At 42.7% G+C, this 12,058-nt stretch overlaps 1 protein-coding gene across 4 annotated transcripts in view; it reads right to left on the bottom strand.

Moving 5' to 3' along the window:
- Positions 1-12,058, bottom strand: part of UMODL1 (uromodulin like 1) — a 75,670-nt gene that overhangs the window by 42,806 nt on the left and 20,806 nt on the right. For 2 of the 4 annotated variants that reach the window (XM_065068535.1, XM_065068538.1), the window contains 2 exons: positions 11,233-11,443; positions 6,065-6,307 (listed from right to left, as the gene is read on the bottom strand). In XM_065068535.1, coding sequence (XP_064924607.1) covers positions 6,065-6,307; positions 11,233-11,308 — 319 coding nt within the window. In that variant the 5' untranslated portion in view covers positions 11,309-11,443. Of the gene's footprint in view, positions 1-867; positions 1,033-6,064; positions 6,308-11,232; positions 11,444-12,058 lie in introns of those variants that run through there. The other 2 variants (XM_065068544.1, XM_065068552.1) reach the window with 2 other exon arrangements.

Below are 12,058 nucleotides of genomic sequence, written 5' to 3'. Positions count from 1 at the left end.
TGGGAGGGAGTGAAAAAAAAAAAAAAAATCAATCCTGTGCAATCTTATTTGAGTACTTCTGGGTCCAGAAAGACCTAGTAGTCCTGTTCTGTTTCCCAGCATGGACCAGGAACTTCCGCTTCTGGCTCTGGGGCTGGCACTATGGGCCATTACCCCAAATGGGTCCTACTGCTAGAAAGCCTTTTCCTGATATCTAGTCTAACACCACAATAAGGTGTGATATGGCCTCAGTTGCCCTTAGATGAGTCTCTCACACTTTCCTAGTCTCGTGCAATTGTTCCATCCCAGCCTCTCGCACCAGGCACAGACACGAGCACCAAGGGATTTCCCTGTGTTCGTATGTCACCAGTGCTCCTTACTATTCAAACCAGGTGGATCTTGGTAAGCTGGACTCAAACAGGTAAACCCCTCCAGCTCTGAAATTCAAGTGTAGTTCAAGCAGGTTTAAGGTTCAAAGCAGCTTTTTTTCCACCTGGGTCTTTTTTTGGCACATTTAACTGTGCTGTAAAAGATTTAATGAGTCACATGCAATCTCAGAAAACACTATTGAATCCTGGCTGAGTGCCACAGTAGCCATTTATCTAAAATCAAAAGGTCATCATTTTTGGATCAGCGGAAACAGAGATGGATTCACATCACATTTCTGCCTAATTGTACCAGATGCACTTTCAACATGCAATTTGAGCTCTCCAATTCAATCGTCTTGGGGACAGCCACCTACCAAGCAGCACTGCCAGTACTGGAGAGCAAGCCAGCCAGCTCCTCCCGTCAGTTGGATAAAGTATAGGCTTTTCTCCACCATTATTTGCATAAATGTACTGAAGCAACAATACAGCACCCAACACTTAGCAACAAAAGCTCAGTTACCAGCCTGTCCACGTGACAGCTGCTGAGTCTGCTGTGACCATAGGGTGGCAAGACCTCCCCGGAGACAGACACTGAGGGACACCATTAGCTCAGCCATAAACTGCTTCCTCTCTCTCCTTCCACCTGGAGAGGTCAGGTTTCATCCAGAGGGTGCAGCATAACCAGGGACCAAAACTCTGCATTCATCTAGGGCATCAGAAGGTGGAGACAAATCTATGAGATTATAGAAAGAGCTCCTGGCAAAACCCATTACAAAGGTAGACTGGCAGCTGTCATCATATGATCCTGTTTTCAGGGTCTTTGAGCATTCTGGCCTTTATCTGCTCAGATGGATGTTTTCCATCCCAATTGCTTGTCGGGGAGTTAATAAGGATGGAAGGCAGCATCACAATGTGACGGTTCAGCATCTGACAAATATTTAACAACCTTCCCTATTAAAAGCCATATCATTCATTAGAACATATTCAGGAGCCATGGCCTGAAATTCCCCAAGGACACGCTTTTAGATCATAGGAGAACAAGGTTTTCAGAGCACAAGAACAGTCTGCATGCTCCGAATAAGCTTAATAAAATTTAGCCACTGCCATCTCCAATGGGTTCATTCTGTGGGCAGCACCATGATGTAGCCATGCTCTGCCCATCAGCGCTCACACCAGCAATTGGTGAAGAGACAGCTCAGATGAGATTCCAGATACCCCTGTTCCCCATTGGATTAATGCAGCTAGGAAAGGCATGGAGTGAGTATCTGAATGGAGAAGACAGCCTGCAAGGACAGAGTACTAAAAAGGCTAGGGCTTTTTGCTGCAGAGAGAAGAAAGCTGAGGGGGATGTGATCAAGGTTTACAATATCCCAAAAGCAGAGGGTTAAGTTGAAAGCAGAGCTGGTATTCATCAGACCCCACAGTAATAAAACGGGTAAAAGCATGCACTTATTTAGCCAAAGGGGAATTAACTTCTGCAATTTGTCAGCACAGGAAGGTGTGGAGATTGACTGCTTCAGTGGGTTCAAAAAGGGACAAGACAATTCCCAGACAGGAGACTCATAAGAAGACACCGTGGAGGATACTCAGGGACATACCCTCTGACACTCTTAATCCCATTTCTGGGACCCAAACCGCAGGACAACCAGAGACATCTGCTGCTGGGTGAGGTTCCCCCCTTCCCATCCTGGAGAGATGCTGCAATGCGGCCTGCATGCTGCTGGTGACACCACTGTCCCATGGCTCTCTGGTGACAGTCCAAGCAGGGGGGGACATCCATGCCACCACTCCCCACTGGAGTGCTGGTTAGATCCAGCACGCAAACACCTGCATGCAGGCTCTGAAAGGCCCCAGCCCTGCTGAGGAGCTACCTGGGCACCTAAAATGAAAGGTTTTTAACTTTACAGTTGTTTCTCTGAAAACTTTGGGAAGTTACACACACAGAGCATACTCTGATGTGTGATCTTAACACTGCAAATTAAATACCCTCCAGTTAAGAAACTCCAGGATTAAAGTTGTCTGGGCCTTCTTATTTCAAGGTATTTTTGTATATGTGTGCTTAAAAACCAGCCTTCGTTACATGTTGATGCACTCTTTTGCTCCCTGGCTGGAGATCTAGCAGGGTTGGATGGCAGACAAGGAAGGTCTCTGGTTTCCTCTTATGCGGTAAGGTGGAATGTGGGCAGCAAACCAGCCACTGGGAGAAGTAAACATACAAGCAGCTGGTAACTAGCCTGGAGAATTGGACCCTGTCTTTGCCTGAAATAAATTTCAGCAATATGCGAGAAAGTTCTGTACAACAAACTCATAACAACCTTTCAGAGCCATGGGTTTTGCGGGAACCTGACCTGCAGCCCTGGGACCTGCTTAGCAATTAAGGGACTGCTCACAGTCACCACTGAGGACACAAGGTTTTGTGCAAGTTGCAAGTGGCTCTAAGAGCTCTGAAAATCAACATTAAAATAACTTTTTAAAAATGCAAAACTGCACCCTAGGTGTGTGAGAGTGGGCACACAAAATGGTTTGATCTCAGTCTCTCTGCAGCTCACTTGCCCAACTGTGTAAGGCAGAGAACCTTCCTCCCTTCCCACAGATTTGGTGAAGACAAATTGCTGTCTGTGAGTCGCCCCAGGATTCACCTTAAGAGGCGACAAATAATTCTCCATTCAGAGAGAGGCTCGGCAGAGCACTGCGCCACACAAAGAGCGGGGAAGCCAGGATGATGTGCCGCTGGGAAGCTACTTAGAGGGTCTCCATTGTCCCTGAGCCCCACAGGGAAATGTGGCCCTGCGGCAAGGCAATGCCAGATCAGGTAACAGATCGAGTTTACTAATATGCATGCACAAGCACAAAGAGAGGAAACAAGGACTGGTTTCATTTAATTCAATCTTTAGAATTAATTCTAGCAATTCCTAACTTTAAGATACTTAACTTTCCAATTTTTAATTTTAAAAAAGTAGTTTGTGTGTGCACGTGTAATATTATACTATCTTAATGGATTGATGGGCAACTAGAGAGAGTAACTGGACTAATGATCTAGACTTTTTTCCCCAACAGTAAAGAAAAAAGAAAAGCAGGCCTGCCATATCCCAGACAGGGGTAAAGCTTTCCTTCTAAGAAGAAAAGGTGGGGAGTGGCTAGGAGCAGGTAACCGTGAAAGGTCACAGAGACCTTTCGGCTCCTGGCAGGATGGAGAGCATGCCAGAATGGATAACATCAAGAAGAAAATAACGGTAGCTCAACAGCATGCTGTGCAGTAATTTCAGCAGTTCCACTTTCTCTTTTCATCATTTATTTAAGACTGTGTCTAGACAGTGCATTACCATTCATAGAATTCATGACTAATGCCCTGAAAAGCAAAGATACCAGAATAATGTAAACACAGAATTCACCTAGAAGCCATACAAATCCTTTTATGGCTTATAATATTCCAAAATTAACTTTGACAGGAAAAAGAGTCAAGGTGACCACAGTATTTCATGGACAAGCCTGCCCAGGGAGCCCATCAACAATGTGGCAAGGGCAGAGTAGAAATTCTCCAGCTAAGCTTTACTAGTGATTTACAAATTTGTTAATGTTAGGTGAAATAAACTCATCAACAGCCCTCAAGCCTAAAATATCCCTAGAGATGCTTTTATCAGGCATAGAATTATACTGGGGGAAAAATATTTAAAGTGTTACCAGGATGCCTTCTTTTCCACCCAAGAAAACAGTTTCGATTTTCAGAGGTTCAGAAATACCTTGAGAATCGTGACCACTCATAGAGTTTCTTGAGCAAACACAGGCAACCATAACTAGCTAGTGACTTCAGCATTTACCTGATACACCTATTTCCTTGTACTACAGAATTAAAAAGCAATTTGCTATGATTGCTTCTCTGTCTTGTCATTTGATACATACGTGCACATATGTGTGCGCACGCACGTATATCAGAAAGACCCTTCTGAAGTGATTATTCAACACTAATTAGATCTGCTGGAGTTTTACCCCAGCATGGAACTGCTGTTTGGAAAATACATATAATCAACAGCGGGTTCATTGCCAGTGTGAGGAGACTGCCTGGATATACCATAACCTGCAGGTCAAATTTTGCTCTGGCTGACATTCCACAACAGCCACAGAGCCAAACAAGATACAATAAATGAGGGATGATGTGTATCTAATTATGCTTTCATTCCTCTTCTCTAGCAAGCCATTTTACGAACAAGAAAATCGCAATGACCACTTCTGTGTTCCCATCTTTCTATCAAAGGAATTTTCCTGCTAGACAAAATATTTTATTAGTAACTGCTGAGAAAATACTTCACAAAAATTGTTTGGAGGTTCATTTTCCAATGCTCTGTTGCAACTTCAAAGTAGGATGAACACATTGTTCTTTATAGATCCCATTACAAGACATATGGCTCATACCCTCTCATGTTATGTTATACAATCGGATGTAGGAGCAGGTTCAGGGACATTCCCATAGAACTGAGTCACCCAAGTCTTATGACCCAAAGCAAGGGCCAGGGCTGCAATAGGACCTTTCTTTTTCAATCTTTTGTTACAGTGTTGAGACTTTGTAAATTGCCAGAGCAATAACTTGAAAAGAGGAAACTGAGAAAATGCAATGTCATAATGAAAATAGGAGACAAAATCATGTCCTGCAGAACTTTCCTGGACACTAGAACAGTTCAGTGCTGGCCTACTTAATCTAAGAGGCACATTCAGCTTAAAATCACATGGCTTTATCCATTTAAAAAAAAAAAAAAAAGGAAATAAAGCTCCTTTTTTCCAAGGAATCCCTTCCGCCTATGAATTGAGTTCTGCTAAAAATTAGCAATTTCTTGTTGTCAACTGGTAGCCCTTATGTGGGATAGGAAAAAAGCTTCTATCTTGAGTCAAAGATTATAAAGTCATAGAATCATAGGATACCAGGTTGGAAGGGACCAAAAGGAAACTTCTTCCCAAGTAGAATCTTGATAAAACTGAGAAGTTAGATCAGATCCATCAAAAGTTTCACTAGTTTCCATTTCTCCAACACAGCCCTAGGTAACCAAGGAAGCTCTGAGAAAATGGGCCCCAATGTAGTTTTGATCAGAAAGCAATGGGTACCAACTTGTCCTGAGGCCACAGGTTGTTCTAAATTAACACTAAAACTGGGTTTGCATCCTGGGAACTGACCCTGCTCGAACTGAAAGAAGTTGTTAACCTAGTCCATCCTGAACTACTTTCACCAATGAAGCTCCTACTGTAAATGCAAGCACACTCAGAGCACACACAGCACCAGGCAAGGCTACATGAGTTCTTGCAGTTGGCCACAGATATTGGCCTGAATCAGGACAAGTAATAACAGAATCATAGAGTAGTTTGGGTTGGACGGGACCTTCAAAGGCCATCTAGTCAAACCCTCCTGCAATGAGCAGGAACATCTTCAACTAGATCAGGTTGCTCAGAGGCCTGTTTTGTAGGGGTAACCAGCAGGTGTCTTCTTCATGCTTACCTGAAAGTTCAGTGAATTTGTGACTATGGGTGGCAAAGAGCAAGAATCAGAAGAAATGGTCTTTCATGTCTACTCCTTCCCATGTTGGACCAAGTTTCCTGTAGCTTTTTGCAAACTTAGTGATATCAGTGAAAAGGAACCTATTGCCCAGAACTGAATTAAATCTTTAAATGTCTCAGTTTAAGTAAATCCTCTTCCACCAGATATTTATTTCAACTATTAATCTAAAACTTACCTAAAGAGCAGTAGAGTCCAACTTGCTCATATCCTTCACAGCAATCTGTAAGCGTGATGGTTTCAGGGACTTGAACAGTATGATACTGTGTTTTATAGTACGTTCGGGGACACATCATCCATGGTATCCATCCTCCACAGGAAGTGCTTTTCTCATAGGACTTTTGGTAGGCAACCGTTTTAAACACATTTTGGGTCAGACTATAGTTGCACAGATGGTAACCTAGCAAAGAGAGGCCCTTTTCTAGGGACGGAAAAACAAACAAACAAACAAACAAACAGGAAAGAGAAGGATCAGCACTAACTTGTCACTCCAGAGCACACATAGGTTCCCTGCAGTATCTAGTTAAAAATACTGTTATGAGATATCAGTGACAGAACCAATACAGATGAATGCTTTCTAAGAAGATGTTAGGAAGACCCTCACTTCAGAAAATGGACAAAAGAAAGAATTAATAGTGACTGCTTGTCATAGGCATCACTTGAATCATAAAAGGATGCAGATTGGCAGAAAATTCAATGAGCTCTCAGTGCCTTCAGGTGCAAAGCAGAAAAAGGGCAATTTAACTCAAGTAAGTATAAATGAGATTAATATATATTAACAGAAATTAATAGCAGAGTAGAATAGGCACTTCCAGGGCAGACTCATCCAAGTACTTTAAATGTTCACTCCAGGTTTACACTGCCAAAGTGTTCGTCTTTCTCCATTGACTATAATGGGAATGAAGGGTGAGTAACTCATGGGCAGATGAGTCACAGTAGATGTCTGGAATAAGACATCCTTCCGACATCACCCTGGGCTAAAACTGGGCACACATGCATCACTGGGAAGGACTTTCAGGTATCTGACACAAAAGGTATTCCTGGCGCTCCTATGTTGTCTGTCTGCATTTGTAGCAGATCGTACTAGACCAGTCCCTTTGAGAGCTGCTATGGTTTATTGACTTCAATATAAAAGAAGTCAGGAACAAGTTCAATAACTACATAATTTCACCCAGGTCTGGGAATGGGAATCAGTTTCTGGAGTTCTGAAACCACTCATGATGAGAAGCAAAGTTGTTACATGCATTACTTAAAACTGAAATACTTGAGCAGGAGCAGAGAGGAAAAAAAAAAAAAAAGAAAAGAAAAAAAAAGGAATAAAAAAAGACACCACAAAGAAACCCAAACAACAAGAACAGGAACAAAAACAGATGGAGTTTAGCAATTATCATGTCACAGACATCAGACTGTCTCTTAATGAGATGCAATAGAAGCCAGAGGGGCTGAGTCACCCTATGTCCAATTTGGGAAACAAATGGGACAGAATTAAAATGCCTGTATCATCCTTTAGACAAAGCAAAAGAAACTTTAATAAGGATAGATATGAAATAGCTGAAGGGATTCAAGTGTGGCAGGATTGTTACTTCTGAGAGCTCTGAGGGGACCAAGGGCCAGTCAACAGACTGCATCTAACATAGTACATACAACAAGCACACAATTAAAATATTTGCAGCTTATCTTATTTGTACAGCTTATCTCATGCCTGAAAAGAAGAAACAGGTAAAAAAATATTCAAGAAAAATTTTCAGGTTCTTAGGAATAACGTGCTTTCAGCATGCTTAGCTCTCCAGCTAAACAAAAACTATATGTGCAATTGAATAGGACTGGCAAAAAAAAGTTTTGAACAGGATGATCCTTTGGAAATGCATAGACAGTCCAGAAGAAAGCATGGAATAGATACCACAGGCCACAATACATCCCTCAAGTTGATTGAACAAACTCACCCAGAAGGTCTTCCTACCAGCCCTGATCCTTGAGTCTGCTTGAATAAGAACAGTCTCAAAGACACTCCCCACCTTAGACATTCCAAAGGCCATAAAGACAAATGGACTTGTTTGATGCAGCTCCCTAGTGGAGGCACAGATACCTCCCTGTGGATAAGGGCACTTTGGAAGAGGAGATGGAAGGTGAGGATAGCTGGGACTGACCATGGGCCACCTCCAGCCTTCCCTCTTAGCTATGAATAACTCATGTCTGACCAGACTCAGGGAGAGCATCGGGCCCCTGAGAGTCCACCCCTGCTCTGCCTAAGCCATCTGTGCCTTCATCCTGCGGCAAAAGGCAGAGTTTGACACTGGGACGTGCTGCAAAGGGTGCGTGTGAGAGCAAGAGACCTCCCAGCAGGCTCCAGGGGGACTCATGCTGCTGCTTAGGGCAACGCAGCAGGAAAATATCAAGAAGCATAGCATATCTGGAGATCCCACTCCCTGCTTCATCCTCCTCCCCAGCCACAAGCTGGGCATCTCTGTGGCCAGTCCCTGAAGCTACCTCCAGACACTGCAGCTGAAGGTCTATCACATCGCTAGAAAGCACTAGGGCTGTTCTTTTTCCTTAAGAAGAGAGTGAAAGGAGATGGTCGTGAGGGGCAGGAAGCAAGACCCCCAGCCTGTGTCAAGCCAAGGGGCTGAAACCCATACCCTGCCTGACCCAGGAGAGAACCCCAACGGCTGGCATACAGGTCTGACCAGGATCAAGAAAGCCTGTACCCAGCCATGGCATGTAGGTCGCTGTGCAGGAGGGAACTGAAGGTTAGGTGGGACAGAGCAAGTAAGGTGGCCTCCCTCCCCTGGTTAGATTTAGGATCAGGGGAGGGGAAAGGAGAAAAGGGAACAAATGTGGGTTCTGGAGCAGAAATCAGAGATCAAGAGCTGCTTTTTAACCAATGCATTTGATCAGTTACCGCTTCACATAAGGCACCAAGTGCCTTACAAGAAACAGGTAGCTGTCAATGCATTTTGTAAAGCATTCCCTTGCCACATGTTAGGAGTGCTCTGAGAATACCTGCCCCAGCAATGCTTCTAGGCATGTAAGCATGAAAAACCAAAACCAACCAAACAACAACCAAATAAACCACACCATGCTCCAGGTTTTGGCTTTTTTTCCTCACTTTCATTAGTTTGGGACCTGAATGGCTAAATACCCCATGTGGAATGGAAAGAGTACCTAACTCATTTTGGATCAAGCCTTTATCTAGAGAAAGTGCACAAACACCTGTTGGTGATCAGGGAACCTGAGAGCAGCAGGACAACTTTTTCCCTATGGAAACAAGAAAAATAAACTATTACACTAAGGAATCATTCTGTTACAGTATAAGATGATATTAGGGGGGGTAGGGCAGATAAGGAAGAAAAGTTCAGCCTAGCTTCTCATCACTATGATCCCTCCATTTCTCCAGAGCTCACATATCAACACGGCTTGAGCAAAGCAGGCACTGGAAGAGAACAACCGAGTAAGGAGAGCACTGAAGATTCGTGTTGTCCGTGCAGAGCTGCAGCCGCAGCGAGGACATAACATTGGAAAGCTAAAAATTCCAGAGTCAGCTGAGCTGGCTTAGGCTCTACAGCAATGTGCAACATAAATACAGGTATGGAACTGAGAATAAAACTGTATAGAATTAGACACAGTTTATAATTAGAAGCTACAGCTGTCAGAGCAGATATGAAATCATATTTCATACTTAAACATTGATACTAGGCATAGAATGAGGCTGCCAAAGCCAAAAGAGAAGGTTTGAGATATGGCTGTGGTGGCACAAAAAGATACCCTCGCTGGAGGAGGTCAGCCTGAAGGTGACACGGAAAGGTGTGGCACCATCATTACTACCATTATCCATCACTTCCATACAGTTTAAAACAAGCTTTGACACTCACGGAGTTCAATTATTTGCTGACAGCAGTTTCCTGCTGAGCTATGTGGCTTAGATCAATTTGGGCTCTTTAGCAAATTGGCTTTCTGTTCTCATCACCCCCATCTATGGGATTATGGCACTACTGAATGGAATTAAAATGCACTGGCTGTTGTTTCCAGCAACACAAAGCTGAAGTCAATAGCAAAGCAGGGGAAGGCACTCGCCTGACATTAGTAGGGCTACGTTACGCCTATAATCTCTGGTCTTCAGGTTTTTATCTTAGCAACCACTAGCTTTCAGCACTGTCAGGGAAAGTGTAGATTTGATTATGTTAAGCAAGAGCAAAAGCAATTAAAGCAAATACTTTATTAATAGAAATAAATACTGAGAGGAAAGGCTGGAAGAGAAGGCTGCATTAGGAGCAGGTTGCTTAGAATTCAAGGTCAAACCCAGATCAGATCTGAGAGCATGATCAAAAAAATCATCAATAAAAAATGCTCGATAGCATTTATGCCACAGACGTAGCTGCAATTCTGGAAACTTCACTGCTCAAGTGCCAGAAAAGCCACCGTGATCTGGAATCTGCAAAATGTTTTCTTGATAGAGAACGAGAGCAAAACCAAGCCCCTTTCTTGTCATGACATAACATTAAAAGTCATCTGTTGGAACAGGTTCACAGAGGGCAGATTGGAACTCAGCTTTAAAAGGCAAAGGCTCCAAAACATGAGGAAAAACGGATTAAGAGCTAGATTTTTCTGGGTATTCCAAATCCTTTTTGAAGTCAGCACTATTGACTTTAAATGGCAGTAGAATAGGGGTTCTGCTGACCCCCATCTATAGTAGCCTCTTTTTAAAATATGACTTTGACAGAATAACAGGAAAATCTGTAAGGCTTTAAAAAATATGGTTTGTATTTTTACTGAGACTTGCAAAACCACTGAAGTAAAATTGCAGCAAAAAGCAACCAAAAAATTATGTTATTTTCTCATGTAGATAAATCAAAGCAGAAATTAAGAGCAAATTAGGATTTAATTTAGCAGTTACAACCTAGAAATTGGGTTAGGTTTTTCCAAATTACAGCCCGTACCATAGATGAAAGTCAAACGTATTCTACGGCCTCATTTTATGCATCTCTAAGAATTTGCCAGGTACATTACTACGTAATTTTCTCCAAAAGTTTATTTTAAAGACAATTTTCAAAAAAAAAAAGTGCACAATACTGAACACCAAACAGGAATCCTACTCACTCATTCCTGGCACAAATTAAATTACAAGGCTTATGCCTGGGGATGAAGGGTTGGGAACAAAGGTTGTATTTTGGCTTGGTTAGATTTTGTTTAATTATCAACAGAGGATTCTTCAATGGTGACTGAGATGTTACTAGTTCTTCAGCTTGGCCACCTTGGCCAGTTTATTTCAAATAAAGAGATATCCCACTCCCAAGCTTAGCTGTCCTGCATAACAGTTGTGGTCTTCTGACCGCAGTTTGCATCACTCACCTGTAATTTCATTTCCCCTTCCCTGCTGTGTGGCTGCCCAGAAGACGAGAACAGAAATAAGAGCGAACCTGGTCATTGTATCACCCCTCCAGAATAAGCCCTTAATCGTTTTGTTTCCAAGGTGGTAGAGCTCAGTCGTCCTTACATGTAGCTTTTGGATTAGGGAAAAAGGTGCTTCGTTCTTTTACCTTTTGCAGGTGGGTGATAACTACTGACAACAGAAACAAAGAGGCTCCAGTGGGAATTTTGCCAGTTCTCTCTCCTTCACACTCTCCCCAGAGAATCTGCCTCTTCTGCCTGCTCAGCTGGCACCCCACCCCCACACACATTTTGAGAAAAAGGTGTTTCAAAATTGATGATTTAGTCCACATTTACCCTTCTGAGTGCTCATTCCCTCTTGCACCTTGAATATCTGACAGCCAGGAGCCAGATTTACATACCTCAAATGTTAGGTATATGCATCTATGCATCTTTAACTTCATTTTTGTCCACACATCAGGACATAATTATCTTTCAAATCTTTAATTCTGTACTTCGGGAAAAAAAAAAAAGAAAAAAACTAAGAGCAAAAGCAAATGTCTATGTCAACGGTTTTTCCCAAATTTAAGCTGTTTCACTAGATGCTCTCATGCTCATTTCACTGCAATTTCAGCATCAAATAAGCGAGAGCAATGCCAGGCAAACAGAAACCTTATTAGGCAGGGCATAAATCAGGAGATTTGAGAAAACGAAATCCCTTTCTTTTCATTGTGTAAATCATGAAGGCATGTTCACAAGATAGATGTGCCTGCAGCCTTACAATGCATGACAATAACTTCAGTAAAAT

This window comes from Columba livia, chromosome 1 (assembly GCF_036013475.1).
Source record: "Columba livia isolate bColLiv1 breed racing homer chromosome 1, bColLiv1.pat.W.v2, whole genome shotgun sequence".
NCBI lineage: Eukaryota > Metazoa > Chordata > Aves > Columbiformes > Columbidae > Columba > Columba livia.
The sequence above is the reverse complement of the archived record's forward strand: the minus strand, read 5'-3'. Positions and strand labels throughout refer to the sequence as shown.